Source organism: Lucilia sericata, unplaced genomic scaffold, assembly GCF_015586225.1.
Source record: "Lucilia sericata isolate MDLA Ls3-8-SP2 unplaced genomic scaffold, ASM1558622v1 Contig001491F_arrow, whole genome shotgun sequence".
Lineage (NCBI taxonomy): Eukaryota > Metazoa > Arthropoda > Insecta > Diptera > Calliphoridae > Lucilia > Lucilia sericata.
Genome location: NW_023995419.1, coordinates 74,997 through 99,811, shown reverse-complemented (window position 1 = coordinate 99,811; position 24,815 = coordinate 74,997). Strand labels below are relative to the sequence as shown.

At 31.1% G+C, this 24,815-nt stretch overlaps 4 protein-coding genes across 4 annotated transcripts in view; 2 read left to right on the top strand and 2 right to left on the bottom strand.

Annotated features, from left to right (window-relative positions):
* Nucleotides 1–2,953: 2,953 nt before the first annotated feature.
* LOC119611592 lies at nt 2,954–3,416 on the bottom strand. Its single transcript, XM_037967242.1, has 2 exons — nt 3,210–3,416; nt 2,954–3,149 (listed from the first exon to the last, which is right to left on the bottom strand). The coding sequence occupies exons 1-2, from the start codon at nt 3,309–3,311 to the stop codon at nt 3,006–3,008; spliced, it is 246 nt and encodes an 81-aa protein (XP_037823170.1). The 5' UTR covers nt 3,312–3,416; the 3' UTR covers nt 2,954–3,005.
* Nucleotides 3,417–4,172: 756 nt separating this feature from the next.
* Nucleotides 4,173–5,492, bottom strand: LOC119611589 (cytochrome c oxidase subunit 7C, mitochondrial). Its single transcript, XM_037967238.1, has 3 exons — nt 5,248–5,492; nt 4,977–5,107; nt 4,173–4,301 (listed from the first exon to the last, which is right to left on the bottom strand). Exons 1-2 carry the CDS (start codon nt 5,332–5,334, stop codon nt 4,991–4,993), a joined length of 204 nt encoding a protein of 67 aa, XP_037823166.1. The 5' UTR covers nt 5,335–5,492; the 3' UTR covers nt 4,173–4,301; nt 4,977–4,990.
* A 1,453-nt stretch (nt 5,493–6,945) lies between these two features.
* Nucleotides 6,946–9,235, top strand: LOC119611591 (probable methylcrotonoyl-CoA carboxylase beta chain, mitochondrial). The gene is given in 6 exon segments (XM_037967241.1): nt 6,946–7,135; nt 7,138–7,177; nt 7,180–7,199; nt 7,272–7,525; nt 7,586–8,607; nt 8,679–9,235. Coding segments are annotated over 6 exon segments (1,746 nt in total). The 5' UTR covers nt 6,946–7,066; the 3' UTR covers nt 9,020–9,235.
* Nucleotides 9,236–11,054: 1,819 nt separating this feature from the next.
* LOC119611590 (microtubule-associated protein RP/EB family member 1) overlaps nt 11,055–24,815 on the top strand; it is a 34,374-nt gene continuing 20,613 nt past the window's right edge. Inside the window, 1 exon segment of the mRNA XM_037967239.1 lies at nt 11,055–11,376. The gene's annotated coding sequence lies outside the window, so the exon portion shown is untranslated.

The following is a 24,815-nucleotide window of genomic DNA, read 5'->3' as shown; positions in this document are numbered from 1 at the left end:
ATTCTAATAAAATTAAATTCTATAGGGCAGTGTCACACGTTCAATATATCGTGATATTTGCTGTATTGTGAAATGTATTGAACGTGTTCCATATCACAGAAAACCCCAATTTTTTGAAATCCAAAATTCGTATCAATATTTATAATAAATCACGTGATAAATATTGAATGTGTATAATGTTTTGTGATATCAATCACGATATATTTTTAAAATTTGGAAAAAAATAAAATAAAGCAAATAAAAATGAAATATTGTTTTAAAAATTGTTAAAAAATATAAAAGAAAATTATTTTTTTCAAAATTTTTATTATTTCGGTATTTTTGCGGTATTTGTTTAATCATCTGCCGACTCGTATACCATAAAATATACAAATACTGAAGAAAAAAATATTGAACGTGTACATAGGGCACTGGCACACGTTCAATATATATTGATCAATATGGATCAAGACCCATTTTAGAATACTGATGAATAACTCGGGTATGCTACACGTTCAATATTTTTTTCTTCAGTATTTGTTATATTTATTGTATACGAGTCGGCGGATGATTAAACAAATACCGCGAAAATACCGAAATAACAAAAATTTTGAAAAAATTAATTTTCTTTTATATTTTTTAACAATTTTTAAAACAATATTTAATTTTTATTTGCTTTATTTTATTTTTTTTTTCAAATTTTAAAAATGTATCGTGATTGATATCACAAAACATGCTACACATTCAATATTTATCACGTGATTCATTATAAATATTGATACGAATTTTGGATTTCAAAAAATTGGGGTTTTCTGTGATATGGAACACGATCCATCAATATTACATGCTACCACGTTCAATACATATCACAATACAGCAAATATCACGATATATATTGAACGTGTGACACTGACACTACCCGAGTAATTCATCAGTATATTAAAATGGGTCTTGATCCATATTGATCAATATATATTGAACGTGTGCCAGTGCCCATAGTGCCAAACGGAAACCAATTTATATCAAACCTTACAGTATGATTTCTTTGCATTAAATCTTAAATAAAAACAGCCTTAGGTCTTATCTATTTTCATAAGATCTTAGTTAAAACTTTTTATACATCATTTTACTAGATTTATCTTTTAGGCAATCTTGCAGAATTATATATTTTTAGATGACTGAAATGAACAAATATACTTGGCAACTCTAAATTCAACGACTAGTGAGGGTGGTGAGATACACTCAACGAAACGGTTTTTTAACGAAATTGCATTAGAAGAAAAACAACATAAAAACACGAACGTACATATTTAAATAGGAAAGGGAGGTCAAGAGTTTTATAGAGGAAGAGAATTTTGGATACCAAAGTTGCGGGTGGCGTTGGAGCAAAAAATACAAAAAAAAAAATTACTTTATACACTTAGGTTTATATAAATGCAGAAAAATGAACTTACATGGTATTGAGAAGATTACATTAAAATGTTTGTTTGTTGATACCTATATTACTTTATTAGATTTAATCAAACACACTCACTAATTATTGCAAATTAAAACTATTGTTTATAAATTAAATTATTAGTTTTATAATTGAACTTCTTTTTTATCAATGTTTTGTTTATTATATCTTTGAATAATTCACATCTGCAAAAGTTGAATAGACTTGTAAATTGTATTGTTTTTACTTTTGAAATTTATTTCCAAGTTGACTTTATTAGTTTTGTGTTTAATTTTTGAATTTTTTATACAATTTTCTATGGCACTTTGAAAATTTTTAATTTTTTGGATTTTTTTTTAGTTCTAGAGTAGAAGATTTTTATGCTCCTCACGTATTAAACGAATTGATAGTACATAAATATACATTTATGTATGCTTAACTATGTAGACCTGCTATGTACAGTAAGGTAGATATTGTATGTAAATATCTGTACTATATTATATACATTTTGTTGTTGTTTTGTCTTCATGTAGGTATGTATCTGTTTGAACGAAAGAATCTAAAAACAGCTGATTGTGTTTTTTAATGCAGTATTTTAAAAAGGCGTAGTATAAGTAGCAGAGACTAGCTTTTCTAAAAAGGAATTGCATTTTTAATAGTTAACATAGCAGCATGGTCATTTTGCATTATTTTAACTGTTATGTTAAGTAAAAACTACAGTCTGGTACAGATTATAGACCAGGCATGGAAAATTCAGTACTTTAGTACTTTTTCCCAGTACTTCCTGACGATATTTTTGTTACTTTTTCTAACTTACAAACTTTTGATAAATAGTTCACATACTAATCTTAGACTAGTTTTGTCTCTAATAAAGTCTATAATCTAATTAATAGTGTTGCTTATATTCGAGTCTATATCATAGTCTAGTCTATAATTTAGTCTATTGTATATACTCTAGTCCATTATTAGTATATAATGTAGTCTATACTCTTGTTTATAGTCTAGTCTACAGTCTAGCCTATAGTCTAGTATATAGACTTGTCTATAATCTATCCTATAGTTTAGTCTATAGACTAGTATGTAGTGTAATTTATAGTCTAATCTAGTTTAAAATCTAGTATCTAGTCTATCCTATGGTCTCGTTTATCTATAGTTTAGTGAAGAATTAGTTTAGTACTTTAAAACTTAAAAATTACTGGTATAGATTATAGTCTGGTCCAGGGTATAGGCAATAGTCTGGTCTAGAGTATAGACTATAAGCAAATAATAAATAAATTTAATATAATCCAGAAGAAAGACTTTAATGTATAGACTATAACCTGGTCCAATGTCCAGAAACTTTTTCAGAAATATATGTTATAATCTTACTAGATTAAAGACTAGATTATAGTCTAAAATCCGTTCATAATTATATAAACAGTCCATCTTAACTCACATTGGCAGGGCGTCAATTAAACCTTTTTTTAAATTGATCAAAAAGTACCAACCTGATCATGGTCAGACTTTTTTATCGCAATTTCCAAATATTTCGCCATTATATAAGAACCGATTAATTAAATTTTATTAAAAAAATATTAGAATTATTCGCAAATTATTCATCCACTACATAATCATAGGGTCTTAACATTTGATGCATTACCACCAGCCAGGGAGCTCCGAAACCAATAATACCAGCCAATAAAAAGAATGCTGTAAATCTCATGGGATTATCCATGGATTTGCGAAAAGGTAGATTCTAAATTGAAATGTAAATACAAATAAGTAGTTATGGAAACCTTTTGAAAGAACAACTTACACAGCCGGGAACTCCACCTTTATAGAAACGTCTAGTAGTCGCCGTTTTATTTAATAAAACTACAGACGTAGTTTTTGCCAATTGTTTTGAAATGGACAACATTTTAATTGTTCTATATTTTTTTAACGCAAAATAAAATTTGAATGTTATTAAAGCAAAAAATTAATTGTGCGAATTAAAATTTTATTTTGAAAAAAGTGTCTAGAAAATATTTTCTTTTGAGTACAAGTTTTTGAGGCAAAGTAGTTTTTAAAAAAGACCATTAACGATTATTTCACCAGTACTATTTATGTAATAACTATACCTATAGTCTGGCACTATAATCTGGTCCAGAGTTTATACTTTAGTCTGCTCTAAAGTATAAACTATAATCTGGTGCAGAATATAGACTATAGTTTGGTCCAGAGTATAGACTTTTGTCTGGTCTAGAGTATAGACTACAGTCTGGTCTTGAGTATAGATTTTAGTCTGGTCTAAAATATACTCTATAGTCTGGTGTAGAATATGGTCCATATTATAAACTGTAATCTGGTCAAGAGTATAGACTATAGTCCACATAATGGTCTACAATATGGACTACTGCCTGGTCTAGAATATAGATTATTGTATAGTCAATAATAAATACTATAGTATGGCAAACAGTATAGACTATAGAATAGTCCATAATATAGACTATTGACTGGTCCGCAGTATAGACTTTAGATGGGTATAGTATGGGCCACAGACTGGTGTAATATATAGACTCCTATCTGGTTCACAGTATAGTCTATAGTCTAGTCTATATTACAGACTATAGTCTGGTGCAGATTATAGGCTAGTCTGATCCACAGTATAGACTGTTATGTGCAGAGTATAGACTATATATAGACAATGTGCAGACCACAAACTAGTCCACAGTACTATAATCTGGTTCAAAGATCTGACTATAGTCAGAGCTTTTAGATTTCAATAAAACACTTTAAATTTTGGTTATTTTTTATATTTGCGAATACATTTTATCTTACAATACATCGCACATATAATTTAAAACGCCAAAGATCTTGGCATCACATGTATCGACAACTTGATAACTTAAAAGCAAGACGAATTAATCTGTAAAAGGAAAATAAAAAGAAAATTTATTAGTTTGTAATTACATTATAAAATTTTAATAAGAATTGGCACAAATAGTCGATATATGAATGATGAAATCATGATTTGGGTAAATTTCAGTTTATCTGAATACTTCGCAACTTATTAACAGTTCTAAACTGATTAAATATTAAACTTCTTTTAAAATATTAAATCCAACTCTGTCTGCAATAGTTTTTCGACATGACCGGCCAGTATTTAAACAGAAAATTTTAATTATGGACTCACAAATACCTATAAGTTAAGGATATAAGATTCTTAAGATATAGTCTAGCTATGTCCGTCTGTCCGCATGTTGGAAGCAAAAAGCCACTAAACGATAGCAGCTAGAGGGATAATTTTCACCAAATTTCATCCAGCTAGAGAAATATAAAAAATGTCTGTCCGAAAGTGTCCCTTTTCGGACGTCTTGATTAATCGATATTTTGCCGTTAAGAGTTGAATAATATAATGATTTACATAAAGAATTTATTCCTCATATGTGAACAGCCATTACATACATGAAGTAAATTCTATAACCATTTACCCAGAAATATATTTCCTAAATATGTATAACACTTTTTGAAACATTTGCCAAATTTTTCGAAAAAAAAAAAAATCTTCATATATTTCTCACTTCTTCGATTCAATACTAACCTAACATTTTCATTTTACTTCTTAAGCAATTGATGTCTGACAATCAAGAAGGGAGAACCGAAGCCCAAAACGGTGAAGGTAGTGAAAATAGCAGTGATCCTATAACGGTTCTTCAAGCTGAAGGGCAAATTCTGAAAAAAGGAAAACAAAAAAAAATATTCACATTAAAATACATTTCTTTACAATAATAATCCAAAGAGAAAAAAATTATGTAATCATATGCTTTTTCATGTACAATTCACATAATTCTTAAAATGCTGTAAAAATTTACCTCGCCGGGAATGCCACCATGGCTATGGAATCTAACCAAAGCCTTGGAAAGGTTGCTAGCAGCCAACAAATTGGTACGGTTCAACATTTTTTTCACTTAGAATTTCACTATCGTCTCCAAATGGCCAAGAGTAAAACGATGGATGTTCTTTTTTTGATGCACGGGCAAAAAAACGAAATTGTACAAGAGGCACAAAAGAAAATGTCAAAAATAACTTCGATTCGAATTGATGGCGAAGGTATGTTTAGTGTGAGACTATAGCAGGGTTGTATTTTGCGAGTAGTGTTTTAATCGTTATTTTGAAATCGCTGAATATAAATAAATAGTAGTAATATATTAGTTTTAATTAGAACAATATTATTATTTATTTTTATTTCCACCATTAAAAAGATAATGGTTTTTAATTTTATGTAGTAATGCTTTCTACAGTCCAATACAGCCTTAGATTTAACTTCATTACCTGATATCGCTCTCATAGCCTACTGGTTGTCAGTAAATATGTTATAACTCCTGTTGACGACATATTATTCTTATCCCATTTACGCATTCCGAAGCTAGTGTTGGATAGGTAGATATAGTGTCGCCTCATTTCTTATATGTATATGAGGAATATCTAGTAACGTTTCCAAAGCCTAATGGTCCCTCTAATACCCAAGCAGCATGTACTCCCTGTAGTTGAAATTATACTTTTTGCCCAACGAAATTCACCAGACTATTGAAGCAGAAGACATTTCAGGGTTGAGCCCAGCTTAAGGGAACAGGGGCCTTTCAGACCTTCTCTAGTTGGTTAGTTAGCTAGTTAGTTAGTTAGTTAGTTAGTTAGTTAGTCAGTTAGTTAGTTAGTTAGTCAGTTAGTTAGTTAGTTAGTTAGTTAGTTAGTTAGTTAGTTAGTTAGTTAGTTAGTTAGTTAGTTAGTTAGTTAGTTAGTTAGTTAGTTACGTTAGTTAGTTAGTTAGTTAGTTAGTTAGTTAGTTAGTTAGTTAGTTCGTTCGTTCGTTCGTTCGTTTCGTTTCGTTCGTTCGTTCGTTCGTTTCGTTCGTTAGTTTTCGTTAGTTCGTTCGTTCGTTCGTTCTTTAGTTCGTTTTCGTTCGTTCGTTTCGTTCGTTCGTTCGTTCGTTCGTTTCGTTCGTTCGTTCGTTCGTTTCGTTCGTTCGTTCGTTCGTTCGTTTCGTTCGTTCGTTCGTTCGTTCGTTCGTTCGTTCGTTCGTTCGTTCGTTCTTTCGTTCTTCGTTTTCGTTCGTTCGTTTTCGTTCGTTTTCGTTTCGTTCGTTCGTTCGTTCGTTCGTTCGTTTTCGTTCGTTCGTTCGTTCCTTCGTTCGTTCGTTCGTTTCTTCGTTCGTTTTTCGTTCGTTCGTTCGTTCGTTCGTTCGTTCGTTCGTTTCGTTCGTTCGTTCTTCGTTTCGTTTCGTTCGTTCGTTCGTTCGTTTCGTTCGTTCGTTCTTCGTTCGTTCGTTTTATTTTCGTTCTTCGTTCGTTCTTCTTTCGTTCGTTCGTTCGTTCGTTCTCGTTCTTTCGTTCGTTCGTTCGTCCTTTCCTCTTTCTTCTCGGTTCTTTCGTTTCCCCTCCCTTTCGCGTATTTTTTTCGACCCCCATCCACGCGACTTTTTCCACTTTGCCTTCTTTTTTCCAGTGCATCCCCTATTTTCCTAAACGAGTCGCTCTATTATTTACCGTAATTCTGACGTTCTCTTATCACGATCCTTTGGTTTTTTTTCGCACCCATCAACCATCATTTGCTACCTTGTGTTTTCTTTTCTGCCTAAAATTTATTTTTTTAATTAATTTATTAGGTTTTTTAATTTAGTTTCTATTGAAAAACATGTTAAAATTAAATAGCATTTTGCGCAGCACCTTAACTTCGCCAAACTGGCGTGGTTCGGTTACGTTTGCCTGCATGTAGGCGAAGCAAACATTCTGCCAACTGCTGTCGATAAAATTCAAATGAATTTAAGGTGAAGAATTTATTTACAATTGCATAATTGCTTCTGGAAATGTTAATGATTTAAATTTAAATGAAATTTTAGGAAAATGCCGCCGAAATGTCAAATTTGGTTAATGAACTGCGCAACATAACGAGTGAAGTGTTGACGGGCGGTGGTCCAAAGGCCATTGAACGACACACCTCCAGAGGTAAGTTGTTGGCACGTGAACGTATCAACAGATTGGTGGATACGGGATCACCATTTTTGGAACTGAGCACTTTGGCTGGCTATCAGTTGTATGGTGATGAGGTTGTAAATTCGGGTGGTATTATTACCGGTGTAGGACGTGTTTGTGGGTAAGGAGAAGAATAAAACAGGTTCATGACCAAATTCTAAATATTTACTTTTCCACTTAGAACTGAATGTGTTATTGTGGCCAACGATGCCACCGTTAAAGGTGGTTCTTATTATCCCATTACTGTTAAGAAACATATTAGAGCCCAGGAGGTGGCTCAGGAAAATCGTTTGCCTTGCATTTACTTGGTAGATTCCGGTGGTGCCAATTTACCACGTCAAGCTGAAGTATTTCCCGATAAATTGCACTTTGGTCGCATTTTCTACAATCAGGCCAATATGTCCGCCATGGGCATTCCACAAATTGCTGTTGTTATGGGTAGTTGTACTGCTGGCGGTGCTTATGTACCCGCTATGGCTGATGAAAGTATCATTGTCAAGAAACAAGGTACCATTTTCTTGGCTGGTCCTCCTCTAGTCAAGGCTGCTACCGGTGAAGAGGTTTCGGCTGAAGATTTAGGTGGTGCTGATTTGCATTGCAAGACTTCAGGTGTCACCGATCATTATGCCGTCGACGATGAACATGCTCTCTATTTGGCTCGACAAGTTGTTAGCAATTTAAATTTACCCACCACAAATGCTTTCAATGACCAATTCCTATACTCCAGCAAAAAGACCATTAAGGCAGCAGAGGATTCTTATGTGCAGGAAGTGGAAGAACCTAAATATGACCCCAAGGAATTGTATGGTATTGTGGGTCCCAACTTGACCAAGAGTTTTGATGTGCGTGAAGTTATTGCCCGTATTGTGGATGGCAGTCGTTTTACTGAATTCAAGAAAATGTATGGTGAATCATTGGTTTGTGGTTTTGCCAAACTTTATGGTCACAAGGTTGGTATTGTGGGCAACAATGGCGTATTGTTTTCGGAAAGTGCCCTTAAGGGTGCCCATTTCATACAGTTATGTGCCCAACGCAACATACCTTTGGTGTTTTTACAAAATATTACCGGTTTTATGGTGGGTCGTGATGCTGAGGCCAATGGTATTGCTAAGAATGGTGCTAAGATGGTAACAGCTGTGGCCTGTGCTAATGTACCCAAATTCACCGTTATCATTGGTGGTTCTTATGGTGCTGGCAACTATGGTAAGTTTTAATAATAAGCTCCCTTTCCTACCACATTTAACTTAATGTATTTCTTTTATATTTATATAAAGGTATGTGCGGTCGTGCCTACTCTCCCCGCTTCTTGTACATGTGGCCCAATTCCCGTATTTCAGTTATGGGCGGCACTCAAGCAGCCAATGTTTTGGCTCAAATTACCGCCGATCAACGTAAACGTGCTGGCAAAGAGTTCACCGAAGCTGAGGCCAATAAATTGCGTGCTCCCATTATTGATATGTTCGAAAAGGAAGGTTCTCCCTATTTCAGTACCTCCCGTTTGTGGGATGATGGCATTATTGATCCCGCTAATACCCGTCAAGTTTTGGGTTTGAGTTTAAAGGCTGCCCTTAATAATCCCGGTAATGGCACCAAATTTGGTGTTTTCCGTATGTAATCTTATACTTGCATACAAAAACAAAAAAGAAAACATTCTGCCGGAACAAAGTGCATTTTTATCAATCAGGTTATAAACTGTGTGTTAGTTTTTTTAAAAAATTAATTAGATAAATATAAATCTAGAGTGAAACTGTTGCATTTATTAGTTGTAAGTAAATAATTTGCTATATTTTTGTAAAATATATAAATAAACATATATTTTTGTTTTGTGTATATAAATCATTGTGTATTTCATTTAGGTAGATAGATAGATAGATAGATAGATAGATAGATAGATAGATAGATAGATAGATAGATAGATAGATAGATAGATAGATAGATAGATAGATAGATAGATAGATAGATAGATAGATAGATAGATAGATAGATAGATAGATAGATAGATAGATAGATAGATAGATAGATAGATAGATAGATAGATAGATAGATAGATAGATAGATAGATAGATAGATAGATAGATAGATAGATAGATAGATAGATAGATAGATAGATAGATAGATAGATAGATAGATAGATAGATAGATAGATAGATAGATAGATAGATAGATAGATAGATAGATAGATAGATAGATAGATAGATAGATAGATAGATAGATAGATAGATAGATAGATAGATAGATAGATAGATAGATAGATAGATAGATAGATAGATAGATAGATAGATAGATAGATAGATAGATAGATAGATAGATAGATAGATAGATAGATAGATAGATAGATAGATAGATAGAAGATAAGATAGATAGATAGATAGATAGCTAGACGCGGATTGTCAAATTTTGATAATTCTTAACCCTTCCTGGGCAGGTTTATGAGGTCCAAATTTAACACTTAAACTCGATTACACATCCCATTAAGGCTTATAAAATTGACAGTCCAAACATATCAGATTTTCTAAACAAAAACAATCGGCAGTTTAAAAATCGTTTAATTAATGTTTTGTAACGGTTTTGCCCTGGTTGCAATCGGAGCGAATATATTTGGACGAATATAAAACAATAAAATATATTTTTTTTTTTTTTTTTGACTTGAAGATTATATGGCGGTGTACACAACACACAATTTGCCAGGTTATCCCACTAGCGTAGTTCAAAAACGCGAAATTAACAATCTCAGAGATTTATGAGATTTTGTAGAAACCGTTGGGTGTTAATAAACACCTACTTCCACAGAGTACTTCTGCAAAAGTGAGGGGTTGTGTTCTAAATAATTTGGAAAGAATTTATGATAATTTCATTATATGATTAAACTTAAGCGTACTTAAATCTAACTTAAAATTAAAAAAACTATGAGGTTTACGACTACAAAAAAGTAAAAAACAAGAATGTAATCTAATTTAAAATCAAAATTGAAAACATAAACAAAAAAAAAAAAAAAAAGAAAGATTTTTTCTTTTATTTAAAATAAAAATTCAAAGTTCAAAATAAGAATCAAAATTAAAATCAAAATTAAAATCAAAATCAAAATTAAAATCAAAAATTTAAATCAAAAATTAATATCAAAATAAAGTAATAAAAATAAAAAAAAAAAAAAAAAAAAAAAAAAAAACAAACGTAGAAACAAAATTAAGATCAAATTCAATTTAATTCAAACACAAAACTACAATCTAATAAAAAAATATAAATTCGCCTAAATTGAAATGTTAATACATCTGGTAATATTGCAAGCAGTGCTACCAACCTTATAGTTGTTTTAAGAATTTCATCGGTAGTAATGGCAATTCAGCGATTTTAAACATGTATACTTTATTGCTTAATTTGTTTACGATTGACAGGAAATTTATACAAGAAAACCTCAAATTGATTAAAAACTATTCAATGTTATTTACTACAATGCGCGTTTGGATTTTATTTAAATGATAAAATCCATACACAAAAGGAAAAGGAAATTTTTAATAAAATTATTAAATATGAAATTTTTGTTAAACTTATATCCCAGAACATTCAAATAATATAAGAAATAAATTTATAGCGATTTTTACATATTTTTCACCGGGTTCTAATCCGAAACAACAAGTTGTCAACACTGTTTATCAACGTCTTTTCTTCGTCAACGGTTGTTGTCGTTTTTCGCTCGCAGAACGAAATAATACGGCAAGTGAATTACTACAATAAAAGTTTTTTTTTGAATATTAACAAATCCAAGAATTTCTTTCAATTGAAATTAACACTGTAACATTTTAATTTCAATCAAAATTTAATAAAAAAGTTTCAAATTACATTGTGCTGGTAAAGAATTTTTGTGCAAATTACAGAAAAAGCCAAGTTTTTTTAAAAAAAAGAACAAAAAATTTTCTTCTCATACATACTTTGAGTAGTGAGTGAAGGTGCGTGTGTGTGTGTTGTGTGTAAAAGGTGAGTCTTCTCCCGGTTTTGCATTTAAAATGTTGAACGAGTAAAAGAGAAAGCAATATATGAAAAAAGAAATTGGCAAATGGCAAAAATGTATGATTAATTTTTTTATTGAAGAGAAGAAGAAAAAATATTGCAAGCAATAAAATAAAGATAAAAAGTGTTAAAATTTAACAGAAAAAGAAAAGAAATAATTGAAATAAAAATTAACAAGGTGTAGTAGAGTAGTGTGCATGAGTAAAATAATTAAATATAAAAAAAATACTAAATTAGCCGGTTTTTGTGCATTGTGTAAAAGAAAGTGGCAAAGAAAAAATAGAATTCCTTTACTTTTTTTCAGCATATGCATAGCTTTGCATATGGTTTCTTTTTTTGCAATAGTTCTTCTAATTCCTGTAGTTTTAATAATGTGCTTTTAGTGTATGGTGGATGTATTTTATATTTCAGTTTTTTTTCATTTTAAAGCTGACGCATACATTTTATAATTAAAAGGGATGTTTGGCCATATGCATAAGTATGGATGTGTGTGTGTGTGTGAGTGCGAGTATAGAATTTTTCTTGTATGAAGTCTCTGTCAATGTTGACGTCAACGTTTACGTTGCCGTAGTTTTAAACTACTACAACAACAACATAAGCTCTGTCAGTTGTTTCCTTTTGCTGTATTTATTTGTCGTTATTACTTCTATTATATTTTTTTTGCCATTTTACTTCATTGCTTGTTCTTGGCTTTGCTTACGTGCTCCCTGGGGGAGATTATCTTGTTTCTTATGTTGGATTCTTTTTGTTTTTAAGATACTTTAAGAAGACTAATAAATGGGTTTGGTTTTCTTCGATCTTTGTGTTTTTTTTTTTTTGAATTTTTGTTATGTAGCGTTTTTGCTTTATTTTGTTACTTGTTTTCCTTATTGTTCCTTTTCTTCTTGTACTTTGTATCTTTTGAATAAAATTTTAAAGATTTCGGAAATTTACAGTTGACCTCTTTTTATTATTAAATAGAAAAACAAGTAAGAAAGTATGACCCGGTCTTGTTCAACAATATAATACCTTACTACAGCTGTGAATTTACAATTATTTTCGGAAGAATGTATTATGAATTGATGCTGAAGAATTTTAATGATATTTTTTGGATTAAATGTGGCCCCATATATAGGCAGACTTGATATTAACATACTTAAGCGCAAATCCAGGAGGACATTTGTAATAATTTGATTCCACCCTAAGCTTTAAATTTTATAGTCTTGTCTAAAGTATAGGTTAGGTTAGGTATTCAGGCTGCAAAGACGCACACTTGGGTCCTGTTGGTCCCTTTGTGATACCTGTAAAGATAATAAAATATAAAAGAAAGAGGGTAGAGGATAGTAGATGATAGTATAGACTATAAAGTATAGTCTATAGTCTAGTCTATAGTATAGTCTGTAGTCTAGTGTATAGTCCAGTCTGTGGTTTACTCTGTATTCTAGTCTATCGAGAGATTCTAAACAGATGAATGAGTGTGGGACTAAAACTTTCAGTGCTTCAAACATTAGGAAGAAGACATAATACCCTCCCCAATGTAGTGATGTATAGTATTTTAAATATTTGCCATAATAATTCTATGAGTAAGAATAATGAAGAGAATGCCAACAAATGTTTATATTTTTAGTTAAATATTATATTAGTTTGTTATTTATTTTAAAATATGTGTCATTTACGTTTCGTTTAATAAATTCCTTTATAGGTATAAAATTTTCTGCAAAAAGTCCTTCTGCTGATTTCTATCCCCCATTTATAGTTGAAATAGCAAAATCCTGCCTAAAGTTTACGTCATCATCTATTCTATGGTGTCTATTAGACAGCACAACTATAGAGATTTTATTGTTAAAAATATGTTCATATGAAATATTTTCAAACGGCCGCATTTAAACAAATATGTAATAAAAATAATTTTATTTTAAAAAAAGCAAAAACCTCGCAGTCGTCCACCACCTCCGCTTAAAATTTAACTTGTATTTTGTGCCCACTTCTAGTTGTTAAATTAACTTTAAGCTTTTGCTGATTTGTTGTTTTTGTTGTACACTAAATATCATTATTATGTTTGTTTGTTTTTTTTTTCCTCTATTCTATCTATATTTAAGTATTTTTGTTGTTGTGTCATTATAACTTGACATATACCGGTCCGGTTTGATTATATTGAAAACTATAAAAAAGTATATATATTTTTTTGACATATTTGACCAATTGATAGTTTTATTTTGTGGATTTTGCATAAGAATATAATATTTTTATGTTTTTTTTTTGGTAGAAAGTTTTTTAACAAGAAATTTTTTAAAATGTTAAAAAAAACTATGCTTTTGTTAAGGGCGTGCCTTTGTTTAGAATATCCAATAAACATGCAATATTATTTGCAAACTAATGTGGTTTTTTGTTTATTAATTTTGCAATATAATAAAATAATGGGTCAATGTAATAATAATCATCAAAAGTATATAGACAATTTTGTATAAAATCAATTAACTCTTACTTTAACGGTATCTGGAAACAGATATTTCCCTGTTTTATGGATTAACCATATATTTTTAGACTAGACACTTGTATAGAATATAAAAGAATAGACTTCAGTCTCAACTATAGAATAGACTATAATCTGGACTATAGAATAGATTGTACTTTGAACCATAGAATAGACTATAGTCTCGACTAATGAATAGACAGTAGTCAGGACTATAGAATAGACAGTAGTCTGGACTATAGAATAGACAGTAGTCTGGACTATAGAATAGACTATATACTGGACTATAAAGTATTCTATAGTCTGATTAGACTATGTGATATAGAATTAACTATAGAATATACTAGATTCTGAACGATAGAATTGATTATAGTTTAAATTAGAGAATAGAGTCTAGTCTGGGCTATAGAATATACTATAGTCTGGAGTACAGAATAGTATACAGGCTGCACTATGGAATATATTACAATCTGGACTATAGAATCGACTATAGTCTGGACTATACAATAGACTTTAGTCTGGACCGTAAAATAGACCTTACTCTGGACTATAAAATTGACTATTTTGGACTATAGAATACACCTTATTCTGGACTATAGAATACAATCAACCCTATCGCCAATACGCATTTTTTTGTTACCTTAAAATTTTCATTCCCCTCGAAGGGAAAATTGCTATCGTGAACTTGCCGTGAACAATTCATTCACAATAGTTAATTTTGTATGCAGCAGCTGTTCAATGTTTACAAAATTCTATTAAAAAATTTCACAACAGGGTAATTTTTTTCACGTCAAAAAAGTTAGTAAACGAAAAAAGGGAACATATTTAACATGAAATGTTGATTGGCGTTAGGGGTGAATATAGCCTGCACTATTGGATAGACTAAAGTAAGGACTACAAAATAGATTATAGTCTAGACTATAGTCTGAATTATGGAATAGTCTGTACTATAGAATAGACTATAGTCTGAACTATAGAATAGCCTATAAACTAGACTATACGACAGACTATAATCTCCACTATACAATATATTTATAGTCTAAACTGCATTATAGAAAAATTTACGTTAGGAATAGAAAAACATTTAAAAAAATTGTGACAATTTCCTATCCAATGATATATGTATACTATGACTATTTGTTAAAGGTTTCTATTAACAGAAAATAAATTAATTTACATAATTTTTTTTAATTAGGAGATGTGCTAATTTGTTGAATCACTTTGCATGGAAAATCATTTTTTATATAGATTTATTTACTTGTGTACTTAAATGCATAAAATACAAATAAATATTATACTTGGAAACTAAAAGAGGAACCTTCTATATAAATTACTTTATTGTCATTCACTTATAATAATTATTATGTAAATTATTCATTTTGTCATCTATCTATCTAACCATCCATCCATCCATCCATCCATCCATCTGTCTGTCTGCTTATAAAATCATACAAGTAGACGTCACAACCGGCATACGCTACTCTAACCGTCTACCACTGAACAAATAAAACAGATGTCGCATTGCATAGAACTTAAAATAACAATTGCAACAACATTTTGCACATTGTGATTAATTGTTATAAAAGTCACTCCAACTCTAAATACGTGACTTAACTTTATTAGAACTCTTAGACAAATTTTTTTTATATACAAATATTATTGGTAATTGTGTGCTATCAGTAGACCATCCAGCTGTGGTTAAATTAAGGAAAAAGAACACTTCAATTAACATTCATTAAGAGAAGAAAGTTATAAAGCAGGTGTTGGGCAAAATTATTTTTATAGTTTATAGAAATGATTTATAAATTGTGTTGCAATTTCTTGCGTACTTTAGTTTTTTATGTGCAGTTACATAAAGTTTGTTTTCATCAATTAAAAATCAATATTCCACGTCCTACTTGCAAGACCTACGAAGCAGAAGTAATCCATCCCACTTGTAAACTATTTTTATTTTTTACATCTAGTTAATAAAACTTTATGAAAAGGTGCTGCTGATACTATGAAAAATTTGTAATTCTTTACAAATTTGTTTTTGTATTTTATACAATATACATATTATAATAACATAAAGAAAAGGATCATAAAGAAATTTTTTCTGTTTACTTATCATGCAAAGCCGGTTGTAGAACCTGCAAAATGTGTCAAGTATTTAGTTCTTGGTTTATGGAAAGAATACACAGATTTTTAAAAGAATTTATTGATATAAAATAGTGAATAATATTAGGGCACGGCACATTATACTCTACAAGAGCTTTATATGGACTATAGAATAGTCTATAGTCTGGACTAGAGAATAGTCTATAGTCTGGACTATAGAATAGTTTATAGTCTGGACTGTAGAATAGTCTATAGGCTGGACTATAGAATAGTCTATAAGTCTGGACTGTATAATAGTCTATAGTCTGGACTATAGAATAGTCTATAGTCTGGACTATAGAATAGTCTATAGTCAGGACTATAGAATAGTCTATAGTCTGAACTATAGAATAGTCTATAGTCTGTACTATAGAATAGCCTATAGTCCAGACTATAGACTATAGAATAGTCTATAGTCTGGACTATAGAATAGTCTATAGTCAGGACTATAGAATAGTCTATAGTCTGAACTATAGAATAGTCTATAGTCTGTACTATAGAATAGCCTATAGTCTGGACTATAGAAGCTATAGTCTGGACTATAGTAGTCTGGACTATAGAATAGTCTATAGTCTGGACTATAGAATAGTCTATAGTCTGGACTATAGAATAGTCTATAGTCTGGACTATAGAATAGTCTATAGTCTGGACTATAGAATAGTCTATAGTCTGGACTATAGAATAGTCTATAGTCTGGACTATAGAATAGTCTATAGTCTGGACTATAGAATAGTCTATAGTCTGGACTATAGAATAGTCTATAGTCTGGACTATAGAATAGTCTATAGTCTGGACTATAGAATAGTCTATAGTCTGGACTATAGAATAGTCTATAGTCTGGACTATAGAATAGTATACAGTCTGGACTATAGAATAGTCTATAGTCTGGACTATAGAATAGTCTATAGTCTGGACTATAGAATAGTCTATAGTCTGGACTATAGAATAGTCTATAGTCTGGACTATAGAATAGTCTATAGTCTGGACTATAGAATAGTCTATAGTCTGGACTCTAGAATAGTCTATAGTCTGGACTATAGAATAGCCTATAGTCTGGACTATAGAATAGTCTATAGTCTGAACTAAAGAATAGTTTATAGTCTGGAGCATAGACAATATAGAATAGTCTATAGTCTGTACTATAGAATAGTCTATAGTCTCGACTATATAATATTTTATAGTGTGAACTATAGACTGTAGTCTGGACCATAGAATAGTCTATAGTCTGTACTATAGAATAGCCTATAGTCTGGACTATAGAATAGCCTATAGTCTGGACTATAAAATAGTATGTCTGTACTATAGAATAGTCTATAGTCTGGACTATGGAAAAGTCGATAGTCTCGACTATAGAATAGTCTGGACTATAGACTGAACCATAGAATGGTCCATAGTCTGGACTATAGAATAGTCTATAGTCTTGAACATAGAATAAACTATAGTCTGGACTATAGAATAGACTATTGTCCGACCTTAAGAATAGATAATTGTGTGAACTATAGAACAGACTATAGTATGGAATATAGAACAGACTATAGTCTTGACTACAGAATAGACTATAGTCTTGACGACAGAATAGACTGGACTATAGTCTGGACTATAGAATAGTCTATAGTCTGAACTATAGAATAGACTATTGTCTGGACCATAAAATAGTATATGGCCTGGACAATATTGCATATCGGTAGTTGACTATAGGTGTACATTGTAAAATCAAAAGTGTTTCTAAGCAGATTCTTAAACATTAAGTTGGTCATGGAACCATTGTTACAAAAACCAATGGAAAATTTAAAAATACAAATAAAATTGAATACTTATCCCCTTTTTATTGATTTTTTTATTAATTTCACCCAACAAATGAATACATTCATTTTTTTAATAGATTTTTAACATATAAACTATAAATTTTCGTGTTAAAATTTTAGCTAAAAAAAACCAGTATGGTGTTAAACAAAGAATTTGCCGAGTTAGAAGTCGAAAATCTAAAAGAACACAACATGACATTAAATAAAAAAAGCGCACACAGTAACAGTCACTCTATGGCAAACGGCACGCAAAGTTATTTAAAATAAATATATTTGTAATAGAAAAGAAACAGAAATAGCTAGAAATTACATTTTTCTATAGTGGATATAAAATGCAACAGCAGCAGCAGCAGTAAGCAACCACAAATAATAATAAAAAAAATCAAGAATTATAAAAATAATACTGAGTACTAAGAACATGTCGAGAGTACTTTCACGAACAATCAGCAGGCTAACTGGCTGGCTGGTTGGTTGGCACAAGTAACAGGCAGCAACATTATCATCATCATTATCCATCTCCACTCACACATATACTCACACACACACTCCCATAGATATTCATTCAGAACAATGAACTTTATGGACTTGTGGCGTAGAGAAACACTAAGGCGGAAGAATAACAGCAAATAATCCAAAATATCGTAAAAAAACGTCATAGAATATTGAAAAGTAAAACAATCATAAAAACAGAAAACAGTTTGAAGAGGTTTAAGCGGGCCAGCCAACCCATAAAATAAAAGAAATCATTAAATTATAACTGAAAAAATATAACAACAAGAACAAAAATACAATTTTTTGTGGAGATTACTCATTGTGAGAGCAGATTCTTTGACAAGTGTCAAGTATTTTTTTGTTTTGTTTTTTGAAATTTTTGTATAATTTTGCTTGCATTTCATATTTTTATAACAATTTGAGGTCACTGTATAAAAAAAAGAGGATTTCTTATTCTGATAATTCACAAAAGGCTCTTTGTTTAAGTTTATGTTTCTTTCGTTGTTTTGTTTATTGTGTGTAGAATATGGTTTAGTGTTGTGAACTGAAGATTTCAGAAGTTAATTAAATTTTTGAAGGACTTTTGAAATGTTAATTACAGTTAATTATCTAAAATCTTAAACAAATTGTAAAAAATTCAATAGAAAGATATTTTAATCTATTACAAATGAACTATTTGGGTAATAGAATAGCCTTTAGGCTGAATTATTGAATAGAGGATAGTCTAGACTATCGAATAGTCTATAGGGTGAACTATAGTCTGGACTTTAGAAATCTATGGTGTGGTCTATAGAAGTCTATAGTCTGGACAATAGAATAGGCTATAGTCTAGACTATAAAATAGTTTATAATCTGGACTATAGAATAGACTATAGTATGGACTATGGAATAGTCTAGAGTCTGGACTATAGAATAGTCTATATACTGGGCTATGAAATAGTCTGGAGTCTGAACTATAGAATAGTCTATATAATGGACTATGGAGTAGTCTATAGTCTGGACTGTCGAATAGTCTATAGTCTCGACTATAGAATATTCTATAGTCTGGACTATATAATATTCTATAGTCTGGACTACAAAATAGTCTATAGTCTAGACTATAGAAAGGTCTACAGTCTGGATTATAGAATAGACTATAGTCTTAACTAAAACATTTGAAATTTTAAGAAATTTTAAAATATGTTCGGCTTAAAACACACCAAATCGAAGGCAATGACTAGACATTTTTATTTCTAGAAATTTTAAAAATAATCTTCAAAAAACTAACCTAGAGTGAAAAAAACACTTCAATCATTTGCCATCAATTTACTTTAATTGTTTGTTTTGTTATTTTTATAGCCTTAAAACATATTCGAAGTATTTTTACCTTTCAAATATCTTTTGGTGTTTTAAATGTCACACATTGCTAAAGTTCAAGAAAACGACAATAGGGAAATGTTCTGGTGTTCTTTTCTATCTTCTCTAGTCATCGCTATCGATCTTCTACAATGCTAATTACAATTTGAAACATTGAACTTTAAAATTGAACAAAATACATATATATTTATAGTTTGTTATTTTTACAACTTCATTAACAGTTTCGTAATACAGGAAAGCAATATAAAATCGAAATATTTGTAGCGCAATGAATGAGTATTACGACATAGTGCGTTGACTTTTAATCATTTAATTGCCCGTGCTGATGTTGTTAAGTTTGTTTGTGGGTAGGAGGCAAATAGGGAGACATAGACTGAAAAAAAAAACCCAAAAGACGTTGGGGGGCCGGCCAGTCATTGCCATAAATAGGGAATGAATGTTTAACAAATGTTCGGCTCTAGTATGGAAACATTTACAATTATTAGTTACAATAGAACTGAAGTATAAATAAATGCCATTGTTTATCGATTAAGTGGTAAATGGAGTTTGTAACAACAGGAAAAAAATGCCGCAACGGTAGTGCTAGGCATTAAATGGCTGTGTATATTACATGGAAAGTAGAGAAAGTTTCCTAATAAACAACTATGATAAATGTGTCTCCATAGATAGAAAGATAGATGGATAGATAGATAGATGATAGATAGATAGATAGATAGATAGATAGATAGATAGATAGATAGATAGATAGATAGATAGATAGATAGATAGATAGATAGATAGATAGATAGATAGATAGATCGATAGATAGATAGATAGATAGATAGATAGATAGATAGATAGATAGATAGATAGATAGATAGTAGATAGATAGATAGATAGATAGATAGATAGATAGATAGATAGATAGATAGATAGATAGATAGATAGATAGATAGATAGATAGATAGATAGATAGATAGATAGATAGATAGAGATAGATAGATAGATAGATAGATAGATAGATAGATAGATAGATAGATAGATAGATAGATAGATAGATAGATAGATAGATAGATAGATAGATAGATAGATAGATAGATAGATAGATAGATAGATAGATAGATAGATAGATAGATAGATAGATAGATAGATAGATAGATAGATAGATAGATAGATAGATAGATAGATAGATAGATAGATAGATAGATAGATAGATAGATAGATAGATAGATAGATAGATAGATAGATAGATAGATAGATAGATAGATAGATAGATAGATAGATAGATAGATAGATAGATAGATAGATAGATAGATAGATAGATAGATAGATAGATAGATAGATAGATAGATAGATAGATAGATAGATAGATAGATAGATAGATAGTAGATAGATAGATAGATAGATAGATAGATAGATAGATAGATAGATAGATAGATAGATAGATAGATAGATAGATAGATAGATAGATAGATAGATAGATAGATAGATAGATAGATAGATAGATAGATAGATAGATAGATAGATAGATAGATAGATAGATAGATAGATAGATAGATAGATAGATAGATAGATAGATAGATAGATAGATAGATAGATAGATAGATAGATAGATAGATAGATAGATAGATAGATAGATAGATAGATAGATAGATAGATAGATAGATAGATAGATAGATAGATAGATAGATAGATAGATAGATAGATAGATAGATAGATAGATAGATAGATAGATAGATAGATAGATAGATGATAGATAGATAGATAGATAGATAGATAGATAGATAGATAGATAGATAGATAGATAGATAGATAGATAGATAGATAGATAGATAGATAGATAGATAGATAGATAGATAGATAGATAGATAGATAGATAGATAGATAGATAGATAGATAGATAGATAGATAGATAGATAGATAGATAGATAGATAGATAGATAGATAGATAGATAGATAGATAGATAGATAGATAGATAGATAGATAGATAGATAGATAGATAGATAGATAGATAGATAGATAGATAGATAGATAGATAGATAGATAGATAGATAGATAGATAGATAGATAGATAGATAGATAGATAGATAGATAGATAGATAGATAGATAGATAGATAGATAGATAGATAGATAGATAGATAGATAGATAGATAGATAGATAGATAGATAGATAGATAGATAGATAGATAGATAGATAAATAGAGCCACACTAGATAAGAAACATTTTGATATAAAGTGTCTGAAATCACTAAAATTCACATGGCTAACTTTCCCTTACTTTTTGTTCAGCTATTTCAGTTCTTAGTATTTATATGTTCATTACTTATGTTGTTGTACTCTTCCCCAACACTCACCCACTAATTATCTAAACACTTTAGAAGTTCTAAATACCCTAAATACGTTTTGTTTCATTATAAGTAATACAAAAGGAATTTTACAGTCTTGCATTCATATTTTCCACCACATTTTTTTGTGATTTAATGAGGAAATAGGAAGTGTAAATAAACATTGTTATTATGTTTAAATACTTTTATTTCATATATGCCAATAATAACGTTTTGTTTTTGGCAACAAAATACTCTTCGCAAATTTTTTTTTTTAACTTTAATTAGAAAACTTTTATTATTTCAAACAATACCCAGTGGAAAGGAATAATAAATACGAGAGAGAGATAACACTTTAAACAGGTTTGTTTAAATAACCAAAGTTTTCAATTTTATTTAAACTTTTGTATTATGAAAGAACATTTTTATAATTTTCTAGAGAATTCTAGAAAATTTTGTACGAACAAACAAGGAATAGTTGAGATGTGTTTATAACCCAGTCAACAGTTTTTTGGAATTTGTGTTAACATTCATTTATGATACTAATATGATTAAAATACTCATATATGAGTTTGTATTTGAATCATAAATGTTCCTTTTGTCGAGAGAAAAAAATACCCTACCAACGACTCTTCTAAAATGGTCATTTAGAAATATATCTTCTGATTAGTTTAGACTAATTTTTGGATCATTTACGAGACTTTTTTCAGACGCGTAACTGATAATTTTGTTTTTGTTCGTCAAATATACAGGAAGAAGACTCAATTTGGCGATTAGTCACCCGCAACAATCTTCCAATTGGTGACTGGGAAATACTTTATTTTAATACATTATTGATTTTATTTTGTGAAGAGTACTTTTATTGCTTCAATTGTAATGACTTTCAAACATTCAAGTAGCTAATGATTTAATAATAATGTTGTTCGTATCTTTAATTATCATTAACCTTCAGAGAATAGACAATATTTAAGTGAATTTTTAAAATAGAAGTATTTAGCGTGTAAATTAAAGAAAGTTTCTTTAATATAAATTGATACAAGTATTGGTCATCTTTCTGGCAACATTGAATACTATGTCAATTTCAGATGCCCTGTTCTAAAGTGAAGCGTATCCTAGTAATAACATTTTATAGCAACAAAAAATAGTAATCGGACGGTCCAAGGTCTGAACTATAAGGCGGATCGAACAAAACTTTCCCATCACTATTTCTAATAAGACTATAAGTCGTCTTTCAACATGCGACCGAGCGTTGTCATGATGTAATATTACATCTTCATTTGCAGGCGTTTTCGAGCCAAAGTTCGCTTCAAAGGAATCGATAGTATTAGGTATATGTTGTTGTTGTAACAGTTCGACTGTAGCCGATAGTTCTTTCCTGGGGAAAAAACTTTCAGTTGATACAGCTGTCGCTGGGTTGACAATCTTTGGACGAGTATGACTCGGGTAGTTCCGGAGCGAAGATCTAATTGTCGAGGGAACGTATATGTATAGGTTCTCTGTCATCATGTCCCATCTGATCCCTTCAGATCTCTTCAATTACAGAATATTACCATGACTTTATGGATATTCGGTTTTGATGTTCGTTTGCCTGGTTGCCGGTCTTCTCACACGAGAACTACAGGAGTATAGCTTTTATATAGCCTATCGTAGAGTATCAACTCAGACGACGCTGCTTTGTTGTGGAGGTGATTAACTTGCGTTATTATTTCCACTTCCTTTGAAGTCTTTAATCAATAATGTGATGTTTAGCGTCCTCCTTGTCCACTAGCTCAAATTAATCTTAAACTTCACATAGTGAGGTTGATTGGTATTCGAATAGACCGAGAGACGAGGAGTTTCTGCGGTGATGTGGGTCTGGATAGATAGATAGATAGATAGATAGATAGATAGATAGATAGATAGATAGATAGATAGATAGATAGATAGATAGATAGATAGATAGATACATAGATAGATAGATAGATAGATAGATAGATAGATAGATAGATAGATAGATAGATAGATAGATAGATAGATAGATAGATAGATAGATAGATAGATAGATAGATAGATAGATAGATAGATAGATAGATAGATAGATAGATAGATAGATAGATAGATAGATAGATAGATAGATAGATAGATAGATAGATAGATAGATAGCTAGATAGATAGATAGATAGATAGATAGATAGATAGAAGATAGATAGATAGATAGATAGATCGCTCGCCTCTCGCTCGCTCGCTCGCTCGCTCTCTCTCTTCTCGCTCTCGCCTCGCTCGCTCGCCCTCGCTCTCGCTCGCTCGCTCTCTCGCTCGCTCTCTCTCTCGCTCTCTCTCTCTCTCGCTCGCCTCGCTCTCTCTCTCGCTCCCCTCTCTCGCTCTCGCTCTCTCTCTCTCTCTAGCTCTCTCTCTCCTGCTCGCTCTCTCTCTCTCTCTCTCTCTTCTCTCTCCTCTCTCTCCTCTCTCGCTCTCTTCTCTCTCTCTCTCTCTCTCTCTCGCTCTCTATCTCTCTCGCTCGCTCTCTCTCTCGCTCGCTCGCTCTCGCTCGCTCTCTCGCTCTCTCTCGCTCGCTCGCTCGCTCGCTCGCTCGCTCGCTCCTCGCTCTCTCGCTCGCCCTCGCTCGCTCGCTCGCTCGCTCGCTCGCTCGCTCGCTCGCTCGCTCTCTCGTCGCTTCGCTCGCTCTCTCGCTCGGCTCGCTCGCGCTCGCTCGCTCGCTCCTCCTAGATAGATAATAGAGCCACACTAGATAAGAAACATTTTGATATAAAGTGTCTGAAATCACTAAAATTCACATGGCTAACTTTCCCTTACTTTTTGTTCAGCTATTTCAGTTCTTAGTATTTATATGTTCATTACTTTATGTTGTTGTACTCTTCCC